Source organism: Carassius auratus, unplaced genomic scaffold, assembly GCF_003368295.1.
Source record: "Carassius auratus strain Wakin unplaced genomic scaffold, ASM336829v1 scaf_tig00002602, whole genome shotgun sequence".
NCBI classification, from domain to species: Eukaryota; Metazoa; Chordata; class Actinopteri; order Cypriniformes; family Cyprinidae; genus Carassius; species Carassius auratus.
In genome coordinates this window covers 269364-285016 of record NW_020523466.1, presented here as the reverse complement: position 1 = coordinate 285016, position 15653 = coordinate 269364, and the positions used below count along the sequence as shown (strand labels likewise).

The 15653-nt window shown below is 36.4% G+C and overlaps 1 protein-coding gene and 1 pseudogene across 1 annotated transcript; both read right to left on the bottom strand.

Annotated features, from left to right (window-relative positions):
• Nucleotides 1-2223: 2223 nt before the first annotated feature.
• vamp8 (vesicle-associated membrane protein 8 (endobrevin)) lies at nucleotides 2224-6236 on the bottom strand. Its single transcript, XM_026243126.1, has 3 exons — nucleotides 6048-6236; nucleotides 4106-4270; nucleotides 2224-3920 (listed from the first exon to the last, which is right to left on the bottom strand). Exons 1-3 carry the CDS (start codon nucleotides 6072-6074, stop codon nucleotides 3738-3740), a joined length of 375 nt encoding a protein of 124 aa, XP_026098911.1. The 5' UTR covers nucleotides 6075-6236; the 3' UTR covers nucleotides 2224-3737.
• A 2234-nt stretch (nucleotides 6237-8470) lies between these two features.
• Nucleotides 8471-15637, bottom strand: LOC113069968 (condensin complex subunit 2-like; annotated as a pseudogene).
• Between the last annotated feature and the right edge of the window lie 16 nt (nucleotides 15638-15653).

Genomic DNA, 15653 nt, shown 5'->3' with positions numbered 1-15653 from the left:
CCGATCTTCCCCAAACTTCACATGTGTGATAAGAGTCCTGGCCTGAACAGATCTTCAGGCCAATATTCCACCGGGTGTGGCAGAATGGCTCTATAGCGCCACCTATACACTTTCAACGGAGTGCGCCTCGAGCTATGTTTCACGTACATGTACAAAAATTGGTACACACATGTAACACTCCAATACCTACAAAAAAGTCTGTTGGTACGAAATCCGGATCCCAACAGGAAGTCGGTTATTTTGAATTTTCCCTTCAAAATTGCTGTTGTTTTTGCCATTTTCAGGGGTTGTACTTTAACGAACTCCTCCTAGAGATTTATTCAGATCAACACCAAACTTGGTCAGTGTAATCTAAAGCCCTTTGCGATAATGAATTGCGAAGGACTTGACGTTTCGTTAAAGGGCGGGTCCATGGCGGCCTGACAAATTTCGATGTTTCGCCATGAAAAAGGAAGTTGCTGTAACTCAGACATACAATGTCCAATCTGCCCCAAACTTCACATGTTGGATAAGACTCTTGACCTGAACAGATCTACATGCCAATATTCAGTTATAGTCATAGCGCCACCTATTGGCAACAGGAAGTTACATATTTTACACTGCGACAAACTACTCCTAGAAATTTTATGACATCAATGTCTTTTTTGTGGTCAGTCTAATCTAAAGACCTGTGTGATGTTTAGTTGTGAAGATCTTGAGCTTTTGTTCAAAGGTGTGTCCATGGCGCCGTGATGAAGTTCGATGTCTCGCCATGGGAATAAAAGATGTTATAACTCAGGCATAAAATGTCCGATCTTGCCCAAACTTCACTTGTGTGATAAGGGTCCTGGCCTGAACAGATCTGAAGGCCAATATTCCATCGAGTGTGGCAAAATGGCTCAATAGCGCCACCTATTCCCTTTTCAACAGAGTGCGTATACACTTTAAATGGAGTGCGCCTTGAGCTATGTTTCACGTACATGTACAAAAATCGGTACACACATGTAACACACCGATATCTACGAAAAAGTCTCTTGGTACGAAGTCCGAATCCCAAAAGGAAGTCAGTTATTTCGAATTTTCTCTGCAAAATTAGTGTTGTTTTGGCCATTTTCAGGGGTTGTACTTTAAAGAACTCCTCCTAGATATTTATTCAGATCAACACCAAACTTGGTCAGTGTAATCTAAAGCCTTTTGCGATCTTAAATTGCGAAGATCTTGAGGTTTCGTTAAACGGCGTGTACATGGCGGCCTGACAAATTTCATTGTTTCGCCATGAAATAGGATGTTGTTGTAACTCAGGCATAAAATGTCCAATCCTCCCCAAACCTCACATGTTCGATAAAAGTCCTGCCCTGAACACATCTGAAGGCCAATATTCCATTATAATGATAGCGCCACCTGCTGGCAACAGGAAGATTGGCACATATATGGAATAAACACTGACATATTCTACTTATATTTATGAGTTTAAGCGCATATTTCTCACCGTTCACCTATTAACTAAAGCCACTCGCTGCCGGTGAGCCCGGGTGCGAGGGCCCGTTCATCGCTGCTTGCAGCTTTAATTTGTTATATATTCACAAAAAGCAAATCAAGCTAACTCAAAAGGGCGGTGTCTGATTCGCGAATACTACTAATCACTGCTTTTGTGAATCGAACCTTTTTAAAGAATCAGTTGAACCGATTCACACTTTTTAAAAGGAGAGCTGGACTGGACAGTTTTTACAATCAGGTCAAGGTAAGGTTTAGTATGAAGTAACAAGTTAAAGGGCTGTAGGTGACGGTAATAAAACATTTTGGATGCCAGCAACCATTAAACACAGAGGGAGAAGTTGTTTCACAAATCGTACTGATAGAAACATACAACGGAAATCTCGAGGGAAACGTTTGTTGCAGATGATGTGGGTTAAAATGATGAAATCACAGCTGGGGGGAAACGTGCTGAGGCCTGGCTGTACTTTGCCTTTTACTAACAATTTTGCTCTTAACCATGTAGACATGTGTATAAGAATCTAGAATACACAAACCTAACTGTAACTATAAAAACACAATTTTCCTATTGCTGTGTACACCACTTATTGGTTTTCTTAACAGCTAAGGTCAAAACAAGCTTTTTGTCCCTCTAGATATTTACTGCTAATTGGTGAATATACTAAATTAATACAATCCCATGCAATATTAGAAAATTATTTACCATTAGTGCAATATCATGATAACAACAAATTAGAGGAAGATCAAAAATGTCATACTCTGTTTTACTGAGATCAAATATTTATTTACAAATTATCAGGTTTCCCAGATCTTACAGGTTGTTTATGCTAGTAAGACTCTCATTCAAGGCACTTAAATGGTTTTTGATTAGTATTTGCAGTAGATGATTAAAAAAAAATTCAATGTCTTGATCAAAATTATTTTTCTTTGATTAAATGGTTTGTTTATGATAACAAAAATGCTTAAACACCTCCTATTTTTACATACAGTAAAGTGATAATGGAAGCAACAAGAAATCCAGCATAATAAGACTCAGGTTTACAAACATTCGAACAGTCAAGTCATTCTGACTACATATAGATATCCAGTGCCTTGACCTCTCCCAAGCAAAATGCATAAAGCTACCCAGCAGACTAATTTAAGATCAGCCAACAAGAACATTCAGAGAACTAATTTTCATTGGCTGAATAGTGGTAGTGTTTATCAATAAAAACTGCAAACTGAAAATTACAGTATGGACTCTTATACATTCCTCCTGTTCTCGAAATATTAACAAAGTTATGCATCTTGGGTTTCACTCAGCTCCCACAGAGCAAGGCCAAACTTTTGATGCAGTACACTCAAATTCTGATTACAGTACTAACTGCATGCCGTACAGTGCAAGTGTTACACTGCATGTAAAATACAATACAGTGATTTATTAGGACACAGAAAATACCCATCAATCCCTATCAAAATTTCTAATCTAAATGACCTTGTTCAGGTGCTCTTGTTACATTTAAAAATTCTAATTCATTATATAGGACAATAAATCTGTCCCTGTTTTGAAGTTTGGGGCATTGCCAATTTTCAGTAAAGGTAACTAATCCAAACATTCAGGAAAATTAATCCAAACATTTTACAACTTTATAATTTCCTCAGTGAAATGGTGCGTTTGGGTAATGCAACAGCTGTAAGAACACATTCTTGTTTGACCTTATTCAAGTAACATAATTGTAGACAACAGCACAAAGACAGTGACCCATCAAATACAAGACACATTAAGTTCTAAAAGTATTCCATAATTACAAGTAACATCTTATAATCTAATATAACAGTCTTAAATATACTTCATAATTCAATAGATAGAACTTTCACCCATTACCTTCGTTGGATCAATGCCGTTATATGACTATTTCAAGGCTTCCTTCATTATGAACAATATTGCCAGTTCTTTTACAATTGGGGCACTTTATCATGCTTTAGGGACCATAAAGACAGCTGAAGTGGCCACTAGGATGGTTTTTCAGGAGGAGAGAAGTAGAAGTACTTTTTAAAATCCTCCACTTCAAGGTTTCGAAGCTGTCATTATGGAAGCTATTCATTATAAGGTGGTGTGATATCATGAGATATGAAGGTACATGAGCAAAATGTGCAAATAAAAGGTATGTGTGTGAATTCCAGAAATTATGACTTGTTTTAGTGTGTGGACATGGTTATATATATATTATATATATATATATATATATATCTGTATGTGTGAGCATTTGTAACTGATAGAAATCCTATGGTGGTCTCACAGTGGGAGGTTTGGGTGCAGGTGAACTGGTCGGGATCACACCAGTAGCGAGGAATATGACAATCAGTACAATGATGAGGACTATCACAACAATAACCACAATCAGCTTCACGTTCTTCCACCAGTAGGCACGTGCAACCTTCTGAGAGGTGTGCTTGAAGTTCTGGGCCTAAAAAGCAGGACAAAAGACCAGTGCAATGTCAGCTAGTGTGGGACTATAGCTGCATACATTAACCTATCAGTTAAAAGTCTGGGGAAAGTAACATTCAGCAAGGACACATTGAATTGATCACAAAATACAGTAATGCAAAATGTTACAAAAGATTATGAATAAATGCTGTTTGTAAGACACACCCCAGCTTGCAGGTCTTCAGATTTGTCCATAAGATCATCTAGTCTTTCTCCTCGGGCCAGGATCCGATCTACATTCTGGGTCATAATATCCTTGACCCCATCCACTTGAGACTGCAGAGCTTTAACTGGATCCACCGGCTGGGAAGCCTCTCCTTCTCTTGGCTCCTGCATTGAGTGGAATTAAAAACCAAAATGGCTCCAGTCATACACTGTACTTAGTTATGAAAATCTGGGAAGTTTGTAAAAGGTTCTGTTATGCAAAAGCCCATAATCATAAGATATAATGTGCATAAAATTACTTACCCGGTTATATTCACCAAAATGTCAAGAGTTAAATTATTTATCTAGGGAATCCAGAGATTTGTAATACACTGGTTTTGCTGAGGTTGATCAATTAAACTAAGACTAGTTCTCAAAAAAGTTATGAAATTATTTTATTGACCAGAGTGGTTCTTTAGGCAATGTTTTTTGGGTATGAGGAGATCTAAAATAAGACATAAATAATGTTTGTATGTGTGAAACACTGCATAATATACACTCATTTACATACACAAACTGTGCATTGACATCAAATTGTGTGATTTTTACATGCATATGAATTTACGAAGAGCTACATTTAATAATTCTGATATAAGAAAATTCTTTATTTATGCTATTAACAACATTCAGTAATTACTTAGTCATACAGTGCTGCCCATTTCTATATTCAATAAAATAATCTCATTTAAAAGAACTACAATAAACTACATAAAAAAATAGTACTCCGTAATGCCTTCAGATGTGAGATTACACAAATGATATTGACATCAGCGAGGTAACAAGATAGCTTTACCACAATCACACATCAAAATACCAAGAAAGTACTGTAACACTGGTAAATTCAGTACAAGACCCATAATAACCATCTTTTGCACTGCTCCTTTTGGCATTATGGTAATCAGGACTGTAAATTGTGTTTTTTAGCCACGTCCTCTCTCACAGCTGAAACTTCATAAACAGAGGTGTTACCAAGAAACCAAACGCAATACTACGTCACTACCTGTCCTACCCTTTCTATTCAAGTCACTGGCTGGTATCACAAGGCCTTCAAATGGCAGAAAGCTATTAGGTAACAGATACTGACAGCCTGAAGTACCATTACTGTGGCAAAATGGGGCCATTTGGTATCTATAACTATAATGTGATGGCAACAGCATAATAAAAAGTCAAAATATATCCATCTTCCTTATAAAGTACCTTTAATAGCATCCCAATGTTTTAAAAAACAAACATCACAATTTTACACGTCCTGTCGAACGTTATTTTAACCAGAAAATATGTCTTTTATTGTGGTACTTTTAAAATTATTATTTAAAACAGTTGCTTCATTTGAAGCAACCCATCACGCGGATCTCAATTTTGATTCAATTCAACGTGTGATGTGATCAGCATATTTGTAAACTGCCGTTAAAACATGTCTAAATTAAGTAACCATCTAAAATTAATCAACCATTAGCTAAACAACAGTCGGTTGTGTCTCGTAAACCGGTTATGCTTCACAACTCAAGGTAAAATCAATCCATCTGTGTAAACAAATCTGTACAAGAAAGTTGCAATGTAAACTGGACGAAGGTTAAGTATGAAAGTATTACCTAATCCGCATATTTGTTTTAGAAATCCTAACCAAATTAGCGACGTTAACCCACAACAGTAAAGCATAAACTAAGGCTATAACTTGAAAAACAAGCTTCGCCCTGTTTTGAGTTCGCCAACTCACATCGACTGGTACAACTAAAATATAAAAAAATACCCACCTGCTCGACACTTTTATACCATTAAAAATAATTTGATTTACACATACACATATAAGAACCGTATTTACACAGTAGTTCGTTTTAAATTCAATGAGCGATGCAACAACAAACACACACCTGCTGCTGAAAGGCGTTCATTCTTAACTTACCGTACTATTTTGATCAGCCAACCCCATGATTTCGCTGTTTGGTGTTTTAATTTACTCCACGGGATATTTTTTTTAACGCTTTATCCTTTACAGTTAAAGTGTTTGTAACTTTCTTCGAATGACCGACAGATGTAAACCGCGTCAACACTTCCTGGTCTCTAATTCAGCCTTTTCCTCCAGCGAAGGATTTCAATAGGTCCACCTCTGTAGCGCCACTTCCCATAACATCCTCAAGAGGGCGCTGGATTGATGACGTATAAACACCTGTAAGGTGAGAGCGCACTCTCATCAAGCCGTCAACATGTTTTGCACGTGATTGTTCTCATATGACCAGACAGGCCAGCGAGTCACTAGGTGTGTTCGACATCGGCTGCGGCTGGATGCAACCGATCGGCGAGAGTAGCCGCGTGCAGGTGGGGAGGAGCTGCAAGCGGAGATATGAAGCCGGACACGTTAGGTGTGTTCGACATCGGCTGCGGCTGGATGCAACCGATCGGCGAGAGTAGCCGCGTGCAGGTGGGGAGGAGCTGAAAACGGAGATATGAAGCCGGACACGTTGTGGCTCCCGTAGTTTGCTGCAATTACGTCAGTCATGGCAGATCACGTGGCGATTGCTTACTTGATCGCGTTTAAATGTGTGTATAAGTGGTGTTTTGAAAAAAAAAAAAAAAAAAAGTGGTGTTTTGGAAGGGTGCCTTCCAAAACAAGATACCATATTGGATATATACTTTATCAGTATGACATGGGTGTTTCTGCTTATACAAAATGATAAAAGTAACCTATAAAAAAATTCCCTGGTGGGTATGTGTTTTTCAAGAAGGTTTCAGCAACAAGATTTACAGTGCCCTCCTGCTGAGCTTTTTAACATTTTAAACATAACACCACTGATTTTCATATACAGAAAAGCACAATTCTGTTGGATTTATATTGTGATTTAGACCAACTATTTGAAAGTGAACAGTGTTGTCAAGTTGTTAAGTTGAAGTTACAGCAAGTTGTTAGCAGTTTGCTAACCACATGCAGGTGAAGTATAAACACAGCTAAATAAACTAGAGAATATGAAGAAACCAAACAAATGGAGGAACATAATGTATTATGTATCATTTGTATAGGAGCATTTATGACCACATTAGATTGTATGCTTTTTAGATTAACATTTTAGTTCTTAAAAATGCTCATTTGAATAGGTTATGCTGCTGAATACTGTAAAATGTCTGTATAAAAAAGAAAGTCATGCAAAATAAACATACACAAACTTTATATTAACAATAAAGTAAATACAGTAAAACAATATTTAATAAATATGATTTATAAGATGAAGACGACATAAAAACGTATTGAACTGTTTTTAAAGTCCGTATGAGAATTTCTGAAACTGAAGCCGACTCGCAATAAACTTGAAACGCACGTCATCGGTGTCATCAGTGAATCCAGCCAATCGTGGATCAGTTGTGTCGTCATCAGAACCTGTGCAGCCGCTCTTCAGAAGCTGCGCTGGCTGAGTTCTCCGGCTACTCTCGAATCGCTCTCGTGGTACTTTGACGGCACACGTCACAGTCACGTGGCGTCAGCGCTGTATCAAGTCGGACAAAATTTCTAACCGGCATGCACTGCTTCAAGTCAGCCGACGATCGGTTTGCGCAAAACTGCATGAAGTCGAACAAGCCTACTGACTTTTTTAAAGAAAATATAAATAAAATAAATTAAAATGCTTATGTGATTACCACCCCAAGTGTTCATGTCATGAAAGTTTGTTTTCAAAGTACATAGTCTTAAAATTATTAGGGTTAAACGATTCGACGTTTATGATCGAAACTAAACTCTTTTCTTCCGCCAATGTAAGAATTGGCTCCACCTAAATGCCTCGAGCATCACATGTATTCATCTCCAGCACTATAGGATTTCAAAATTACAACACTACACACAAAACAATACATATACAGATAAAGAATTCTCAAACAATAATTTTATAACTTTTATCGTTCCAAATCACATGTATAGCATACATATAAAAGAAACCTCAATTTCCAAAAAGAAGTTTTATAATTTAAATAAAAATAACGATAATTAGTCACTGAAAACAGTAACTTCATATTTACTGTTACCAAATCAACTTAAACAAGTTGTTAAAACAGGCCAAACATCAAAGCTATCATTATTCATGCACTGCATCCTGTTTTCTTTTTGTTTTTGTTTTTCTAGTACATGCTTGACAACTTTCAGCTTCACTCAGATTTTTTTTTTTTATCTAGTTCCCTGTACAACATTTTTAACATAATACTGACATCATCCTTCTCTTGAAAGGAGAAGAAACTGTTTAGGCCACACATACTGTAGGTGTTTTACATGACATGAAGAACATATGAATCTGCATTTACAATTTGATACAAAAAGATTTTTGTATAAAAGATCTGTATCAGTTTTCAGTGGCCTTGTTTAATGATGATATCTGTCATGCCGTCAATCTTGTGCAACTCCAAGTTCTTGTTCATGGAAATAAGAGCTTTTAGATTTACAACAATCAAATGTTGTGATAATTCAGGAGATCACAAATACGTAAATAGGGGTGGAATGATACATGTATTTGTATTGAACCATCACTGTATGGACATCTCGGTTTCGGTGCATGAGGTCTTACAAAGAATAGGTAATTCACCCCCAATCCAGAAGGTTGCGCCCACAACAATGCAACTCTATTTGATAACTGGCTGCCAGCAGAAGAACAGCAAATGCCATGAGTTGAGCACTTGATAACAAAGACCACTAGACAATCTCCATGTGCTGACTCTGAATGCATCTCTCACAGACTGGCAAAGGAGTACACTAGTCAACATTTGAAGTGGATAAAAATCTTTCATCAAAGTTGTCCTAAAACCTAAAATCAAATTGTGTTCTTGTCTTAGGACAACTGATTAACTTTCTTGATCCACTTCAAATGTTGATTACTGTATGTATACTTTAAAAGCTTGTGCACTCAACTGTTTCTGAAATGGAGCTTTGTGCTCTTGTATCCTGCCTCTCTGATTCGGCACAAATCCAAATATTCCATAATATTACCATATTTGCAATGTAATGTATCTGAATGCCAAACAATTATCTATTATGTAAATTATAGGCTTTGTATTTCAGTCGTGTTCCAGTGATGACACAGGGGCGCGCAAGCTGATGTTTGGTTCACTGTATTTTATTTTGATAAAGCACCAACTGTGCTGTCAAGTTAGCAGTGCTGGAACTGATATGTTTTCTATGTGTGTGTGTGTGTGTGTGTGCGTCTGTCAGTTTCCTTAAACCAGCAGAATCAACTTTAAACACATATTTTCTTAATAATGCATCACCGTATAAAGGTCTGCTTTTATTTGTGTACACTCACAATGAAAACAAAACATTGTGCTTTTGTAAAACAAAGGGCTGGGTGAGTTTCCAGATTTTATCGATTAATTAGAATTCATTGTTTTGCCATTATTTAATTTTTTAGAAATCAAGGAATCGTTAGAAAGAAAAAAAAAAAATGTAACCACTCACGTGTGACGTGCTTTGTGAGGACCAGAAATATAGCACTGAGTGCCATTCACACAGAATGTGTTTTTGTGTTGAAAAAGATGCAACAAGGCAGTGGAAAAGGTTAAGCATGCAAGAAGTTTGGTGTGAACTTTTTTTTAACTTGAGCGCCATGTTTTTAGAATGGCGTTTCATGCATGAGATGCTGCAAGAGACGCAATGCACAACAGTCAAACATCCATGGTTACACAGAAGAAAACTATATTAAAACAGTGCAATTGAATAAAAAATAAAATAAATAAAATAAAAACCTCTAAAGAACTACTACTGTATGTCTTATATTACATGTTTGCATCATGGTGACAGGCTGAAAGCTGCTGTTTTGAAAAGAACATTTATAGTTGATAAAAGTCTACTGGTGTTACTGTATACTGTACATTCAGTCATTTTGAATTACCTTGACTTTTGAGATTTTCTAAAATAATTTTCCTCTAATTATATCTGAACACATAATATGTATAAGACACGTTTGTACAATATGTTCTTGTAGTTTTTGCATCTTTTCTGCAAAGATATTTAACAAGAGATTTGTTTAGCATTTACATCATGTTGACAACTTCATGTGTGTCCCACTTGGAACAGAATTTTCTTTACCTTTAAAGTAACCTGAATCATGTTCTAACAATTTTTTTATTTGACTAGTATTTTGACTAGTTTTTTATTTGACTAAAAATCGTAAAAATAAAATAAAATTGTCAAACATTCAGGGAAAATTGAGACCCAGCCCTATGTGTCACACAGTTTTTCCCCCCTTGTTTATCTGTAAACAAAATCAAATATATTTTAAGAATGTATTCCCTGTATTTATATATGTACTGCAGATTATATATATATATATATATATATATATATATATATATATATATATATATATATATATATATATAACAATGTAATAATATTTAGTATTTTTGCATATAGGTGAAATTTTTTATTTATATTACTGTCTGTTCAAAATAAATGAAACCGAACATAGTAAATCTGTTGTTTTTCTTTCTGTTGTACTGAAATTGTATCAAACCATAACTCCTGAACCAAGGTACATACCAGATCCTTAGTATTTCTTCAATGAGCAGGAACAGTGAAAAGATACATGGTGCCAAATTGAGAAAAACTGTACCTTTTGTACAAGATTCCTGACAGACTAGCTGAATGATTTTTCTCTAGGAACTTCCGCTATGTATTTCCTGTCCACCTGCTATGGTAATTTAAGTATATAATAAAAAAACATAAATCAACTAGTCAAAAGAAATGTGCAATAATTAAGAAAAAAAGAGTGACTTCTAAACTTAATTAGAAAACACACTGAAAAATACAAGAGCTTTTAACTCAGAGAGTTAAACTTACAATCCTTAGGTGGTTTTTCAGGACTCTCTTTTAGGAGACCCTACATAGTGGTCTTCACCTTCTTCATGTCCATCCGCTTGGCCATCTTGGAATAGTTTATCTCAATAATGTTTAACTAGAGCAAATAACAAATACAATTAATTAATTAATTGTCCATCCAAAACAACTGAAATAAAAGCTAATAATAACAACAACAACTGTATAGTGGAGTGGAGTGAAGTAGCCCAAAATCTCTACTCTCATCTTACATTGTGAGGCTCAGGGACGAGACAGTCCTCTCCGTATGTAGAGATGTCATCTGTGTCCAGAGAGAAAGGGTTTGTTGGTCAGTTTGGGATTCATCGGATCCTCCAAAGCCTTCAGTATCCTCACTGTCCCCTTCCTGTTAACAGAAAAATACTAACTGTTAAACAGACTACATGTCTTCATGACTACATAATGACATGTAACAGTACTGTGTGGTGTATCTGAAGACCAGGACAGAAGTTGGCGGTGTCATTGGCGTTGTTGTAGTCATACTCTCCTATGCCATCACCCAGCTCTCCCGATAATCTCTTATTTCCCTTTGCACTGAGCTGGAGTGAGAAAATAATCATAGACATATTAGAAAGATAACTAAAATGAACCAATCTGGCAGTCACACTCCTTCGCAGCCTTCTTCTAATGTTGTTTTAAATTTGCCTCAACCAATATTCTGAAGTGTTCACAGTAATGCAGACAGGAATATAAAACATTCATGAACTTACTGTGTTGGAGGGTTTGAGGCTGAGCTGTGACAGATTACTGGCTGGATATTGGAAGTCAGCTGGAAGCGTGGTTTTCTTATTGCTGCTGTTCAAAGCTGATTTACTAATAGTGGTAGCTGCCTGGAAATAACAAGAATGTCATTGACAGTTTTTATTATTTTTTTATCATAATGTGCTGCTGACTTGTAAAAGCTTAAAAAAAATAATAGAGGGATTAAATAGCATTGTATGAATTGCCGTTATAAAGCTTTTGTCTGTTATTTAAGTCATGAAAATATATGAGAATTAACAAATGCAAACGTACTCTAGTTATCCGAAAGGAATTATGAAAGTTGATTTCTCCTTTAAAGTCAATTATGAGAGGATTCCTTGGTGCTCGCATCCGAGGTTCTTTGTCTGGTTTGTGATCCTCTAGACAGGATAAATTAGAAATTGTGTATAAAAATAAATAAATAAGAAAGTGATAAAATACAATAGGATATATACATTCAAAGGGTAATCTATGATTTACGCCTATGTCCAGGTTTGAAGCACCAGTAACCAGGCCCGACCCAAGTGGCAATGGTCCTGGGACTTAAGTACCAATATTCTCTGGGCTGATCAGACAACTGTTCACACATGGTGGCAATATCCACCTTGCCAATAGGAATAGTGCCTCTGTTAATAACACAAATACACCTCACAGTGGATGGACAACAAAACAGCACAGAACAAATTTTGATGCAAATAAAATGAGTTATTCTAAATAGTCAGAGATATAAAATACAACATGACAATGTAGCAGCTAAGGTCAGGTCGAGTTTAGGATTGACAGTCTTCGGAATGATGTCTAAATAAGTGGAAATTTACAATATTGAGCCACAAGTATTCACTCATTGTGAACAGAGTGTGCAATGCAGAAATTAGCAAACAACTTTGGTGCCATACATGTAAGTACTAACCCTTTCTGAGGGCTTTTTGAATAATCTTCTCTGTGTTCCTTAAACTCCTCACTGTCTCCTTGTCTGCCCTCTTCCACTTCTACATCTGCATCAAAATTATCCCCAAAACCTGGACCCTCATCCTCATCTGGCTCAATGTCTGCATTGACATCGAATGCATGCTCTCCCTGATTCATCTTCACAAGCAGCTGGTTGAGGTTTGTGCTCTATACTGACAATATGAAAGAGAATCACATCAATATAAAACACTTGATATCACACTTACACTACTTTAAGAATTTAATACTTTTTCTAGCAAGGACACATTAAACTGATCAAAAGTGAGAGTTTAGACATTCATAATGTTACAAAATATTTCTAAATAAGGATTTCTACAAAATATTTTAAAAAATGCTTTTGAATTTCAAATAATTCTGAAAGAAAAAAAAACATCAATAAAACATAAAAAATAATTCACCTGCTCAGGAGTCCATCTAGTAAAAGGAGAAATCATTTAAAGGTGGAAGAACAGGTCTGTCCTCTAGTGTCTTTAGATGATCTGGAAGAATCAAAAAGGCATGATTACATTCATCCATGTTGTCAGACAACTCAGTGTGGTTGTAGCTCACAACACATGAAGAAACATTTAAGCTATGAATACAGAATATTACTTCGTAAACACAAACTCTTTTTGGGGAAGTCGTGGCCTAATGGTTAGAGGGTTGGACTCCCAATCGAAGGGTTGTGGGTTCTAGTCTCGGGCCGGACGGAATTGTGTGTGGGGGGAGTGCATGTACAGTTCTCTCTCCACCTTCAATACCACGACTTAGGTACCTTACCTATAAATGGTGAGGCAGGAACATGTTGACTTCAGCAAGGTCATATGTGAAGGAACGTGCAGCTCACAGCGAATGTCTCGACTGAACAGCACAGAGAGGAACACTCCTGCTGTACTGTTCTCATCGAAGGAAGCAGCCATGCGCTGGAACATGGGGTCAACCTGCACAAAGAATGTTTCAGGGATTCCTGTAGATTATGCCACCTTCAAAAATGCTTGGGGATCCCACAACAAATTAACTTAAGACATATAAGAAATAAACCCAAGGAAGTTTTTGGACACTTTTCAGTATATGTACTGTACAAGAATTCTCAACTACTTGATTGTTATTTACCTTCTTTTTAACACAGGGGTGGGAGCGGCCATTTGTAACCTGAATGTGCGAGGCATCTTCTTTTAGTTATTTTTAGCTGGACAATGCAGCAGGTTATGCTGCAAACTGGTATTTCTTGTTATTTTAATGCATACATACATAAAATACGTCATGATGAGGAAAAAACCATATACAAGTCAAGTTGCACTGGACTATAAGTAGCATTTATTTAGAACCAAGAACCAAGATAAAACATTACCATCTACAGCCGCGAGAGGGCGCTCTATGTCTTCAGTGTATACTACAGGAGCACTGAGCAGCATAGAGTGCCCTCTCGCGGCGGTAGACGGTAATGTTTTCTCTTGGTTCATTACTCTCGGTTCATGTCAAATTAATTTTGATAAATAAGTCCAGCCAAACAATGAAAAAAAGTGTGATTTATAGTCTGGAAAATACGGTATGTAATATACAATATATAGCAAATCTCAACTGATTTTTATTTAGCTGCAAAATCTAACAAAATTATCTCCAAGCTTGTACAGTATATAAAGTTTGATATACACAAGTATGTCCAACTTTATTTGCATACATACAGTATAGAAACACTGGGCAATATATTCTATGCGGCACACCTCAACTATGGATTGCTTGTAAACCATATCACCCAGCTCTAATGTGCTGAATGCAATTATGAGGTATAAAAAATATTAAGATATAATAAACATTACTATCACAATTTTCTATGAAGCTACTTTGAAACAATGTTTATTGTGAGAAATGCCATACAAACTAATTTGACTTCACTTATCAGTCATATTATTCACCTCACACTTCATCTCTGATTCAGAGAGATTGATGTTGCTGAGGTTCTGCTCCACCGTCTTCTTCTTCTACCCACTCTCTTTTGGTTTGGCCTTAGATCCCAAGCCTCCCAGGACTCTTTAAGCATCAGCGTGGACCGCATCCACTCTCACTGCATAGATTTTTGTGCTGGCATCCAGGGTCCCCGCTGACAAGGTGTAGACCAAATGCATTCTTTGTGGTAATTTTCTGCAAAGGTAAGGCAACAAGTCATAGTCCTGCTGCACTTCAGATACACACAAAACAGGAAAACAGGAAATGCAGCGTACATGAATATCAACTCACATTTTCAGTAGAAAGTTTTATGCAGGTTGAATAATGCTCAGAAATCTAGGGATTTTGTAGGGATTTTACTAATCCCTACCAGCAGAGAGCACCATTGAGTTACATTCAAACCGCTGTATTAAAATAACACGATTTGAAGCAAATCAGTCAAACGGGACTCGTTTTTATGTTATGTGTAATAAATTAATGTTTACTTCAGAGGTTATTTTGCCGTGTTTATGGTCTTTTGGGGCAGGATACGCGATATATTGAAATCGTTTAGGTGGGTGTGTCTGCTGCGCACTGATGAGACAGGCTTCACTTTAATGACGTCATGAGCAACCCAGTTCTATATTATAGATCAGTGGATTGCACGCAAAATACTTCATACTTTCATTTTATTCCACAATAACGGTCAAACTCAGTACAACACATATTTTATCTGATTACATTATAAATTATTATAAATTATAAATTAGCCTATATTTATTTTCTTTAATTAGAATGCGTTAAAATGTAAACGTGAATTATAAACATATCTGAAGTAATGCCATTAAATAATGAACTTTATTCTATTTCTATAAATTTCAAGAAGGTTATATTGAAATTCAGTAGATAATGCAATATGAGAGCATCATCTTATTGTTGACCGGCGTAAACTACAAAACTAACGGATTTCTCGTTGTCTGCAAAGATGGCAGTAAAATCGCATAAAGTGTCTGAAAACTTACCTTTTTGTCCATTACTCCTAGTATTTCA

Bases quoted from the DNA above. Each gene is read 5' to 3' on its own strand.
- vamp8 (XM_026243126.1), bottom strand. From the start codon at position 6,074: ATGGGGTTGGCTGATCAAAATAGTACG. The intron at 4,271-6,047 runs GTAAGTTAAGAA...CACTCAATGCAG, and splicing joins TGGCTGATCAAAATAGTACG to GAGCCAAGAGAAGGAGAGGC. The intron at 3,921-4,105 runs GTGTGTCTTACA...CCTGCTTTTTAG, and splicing joins CTGAAGACCTGCAAGCTGGG to GCCCAGAACTTCAAGCACAC.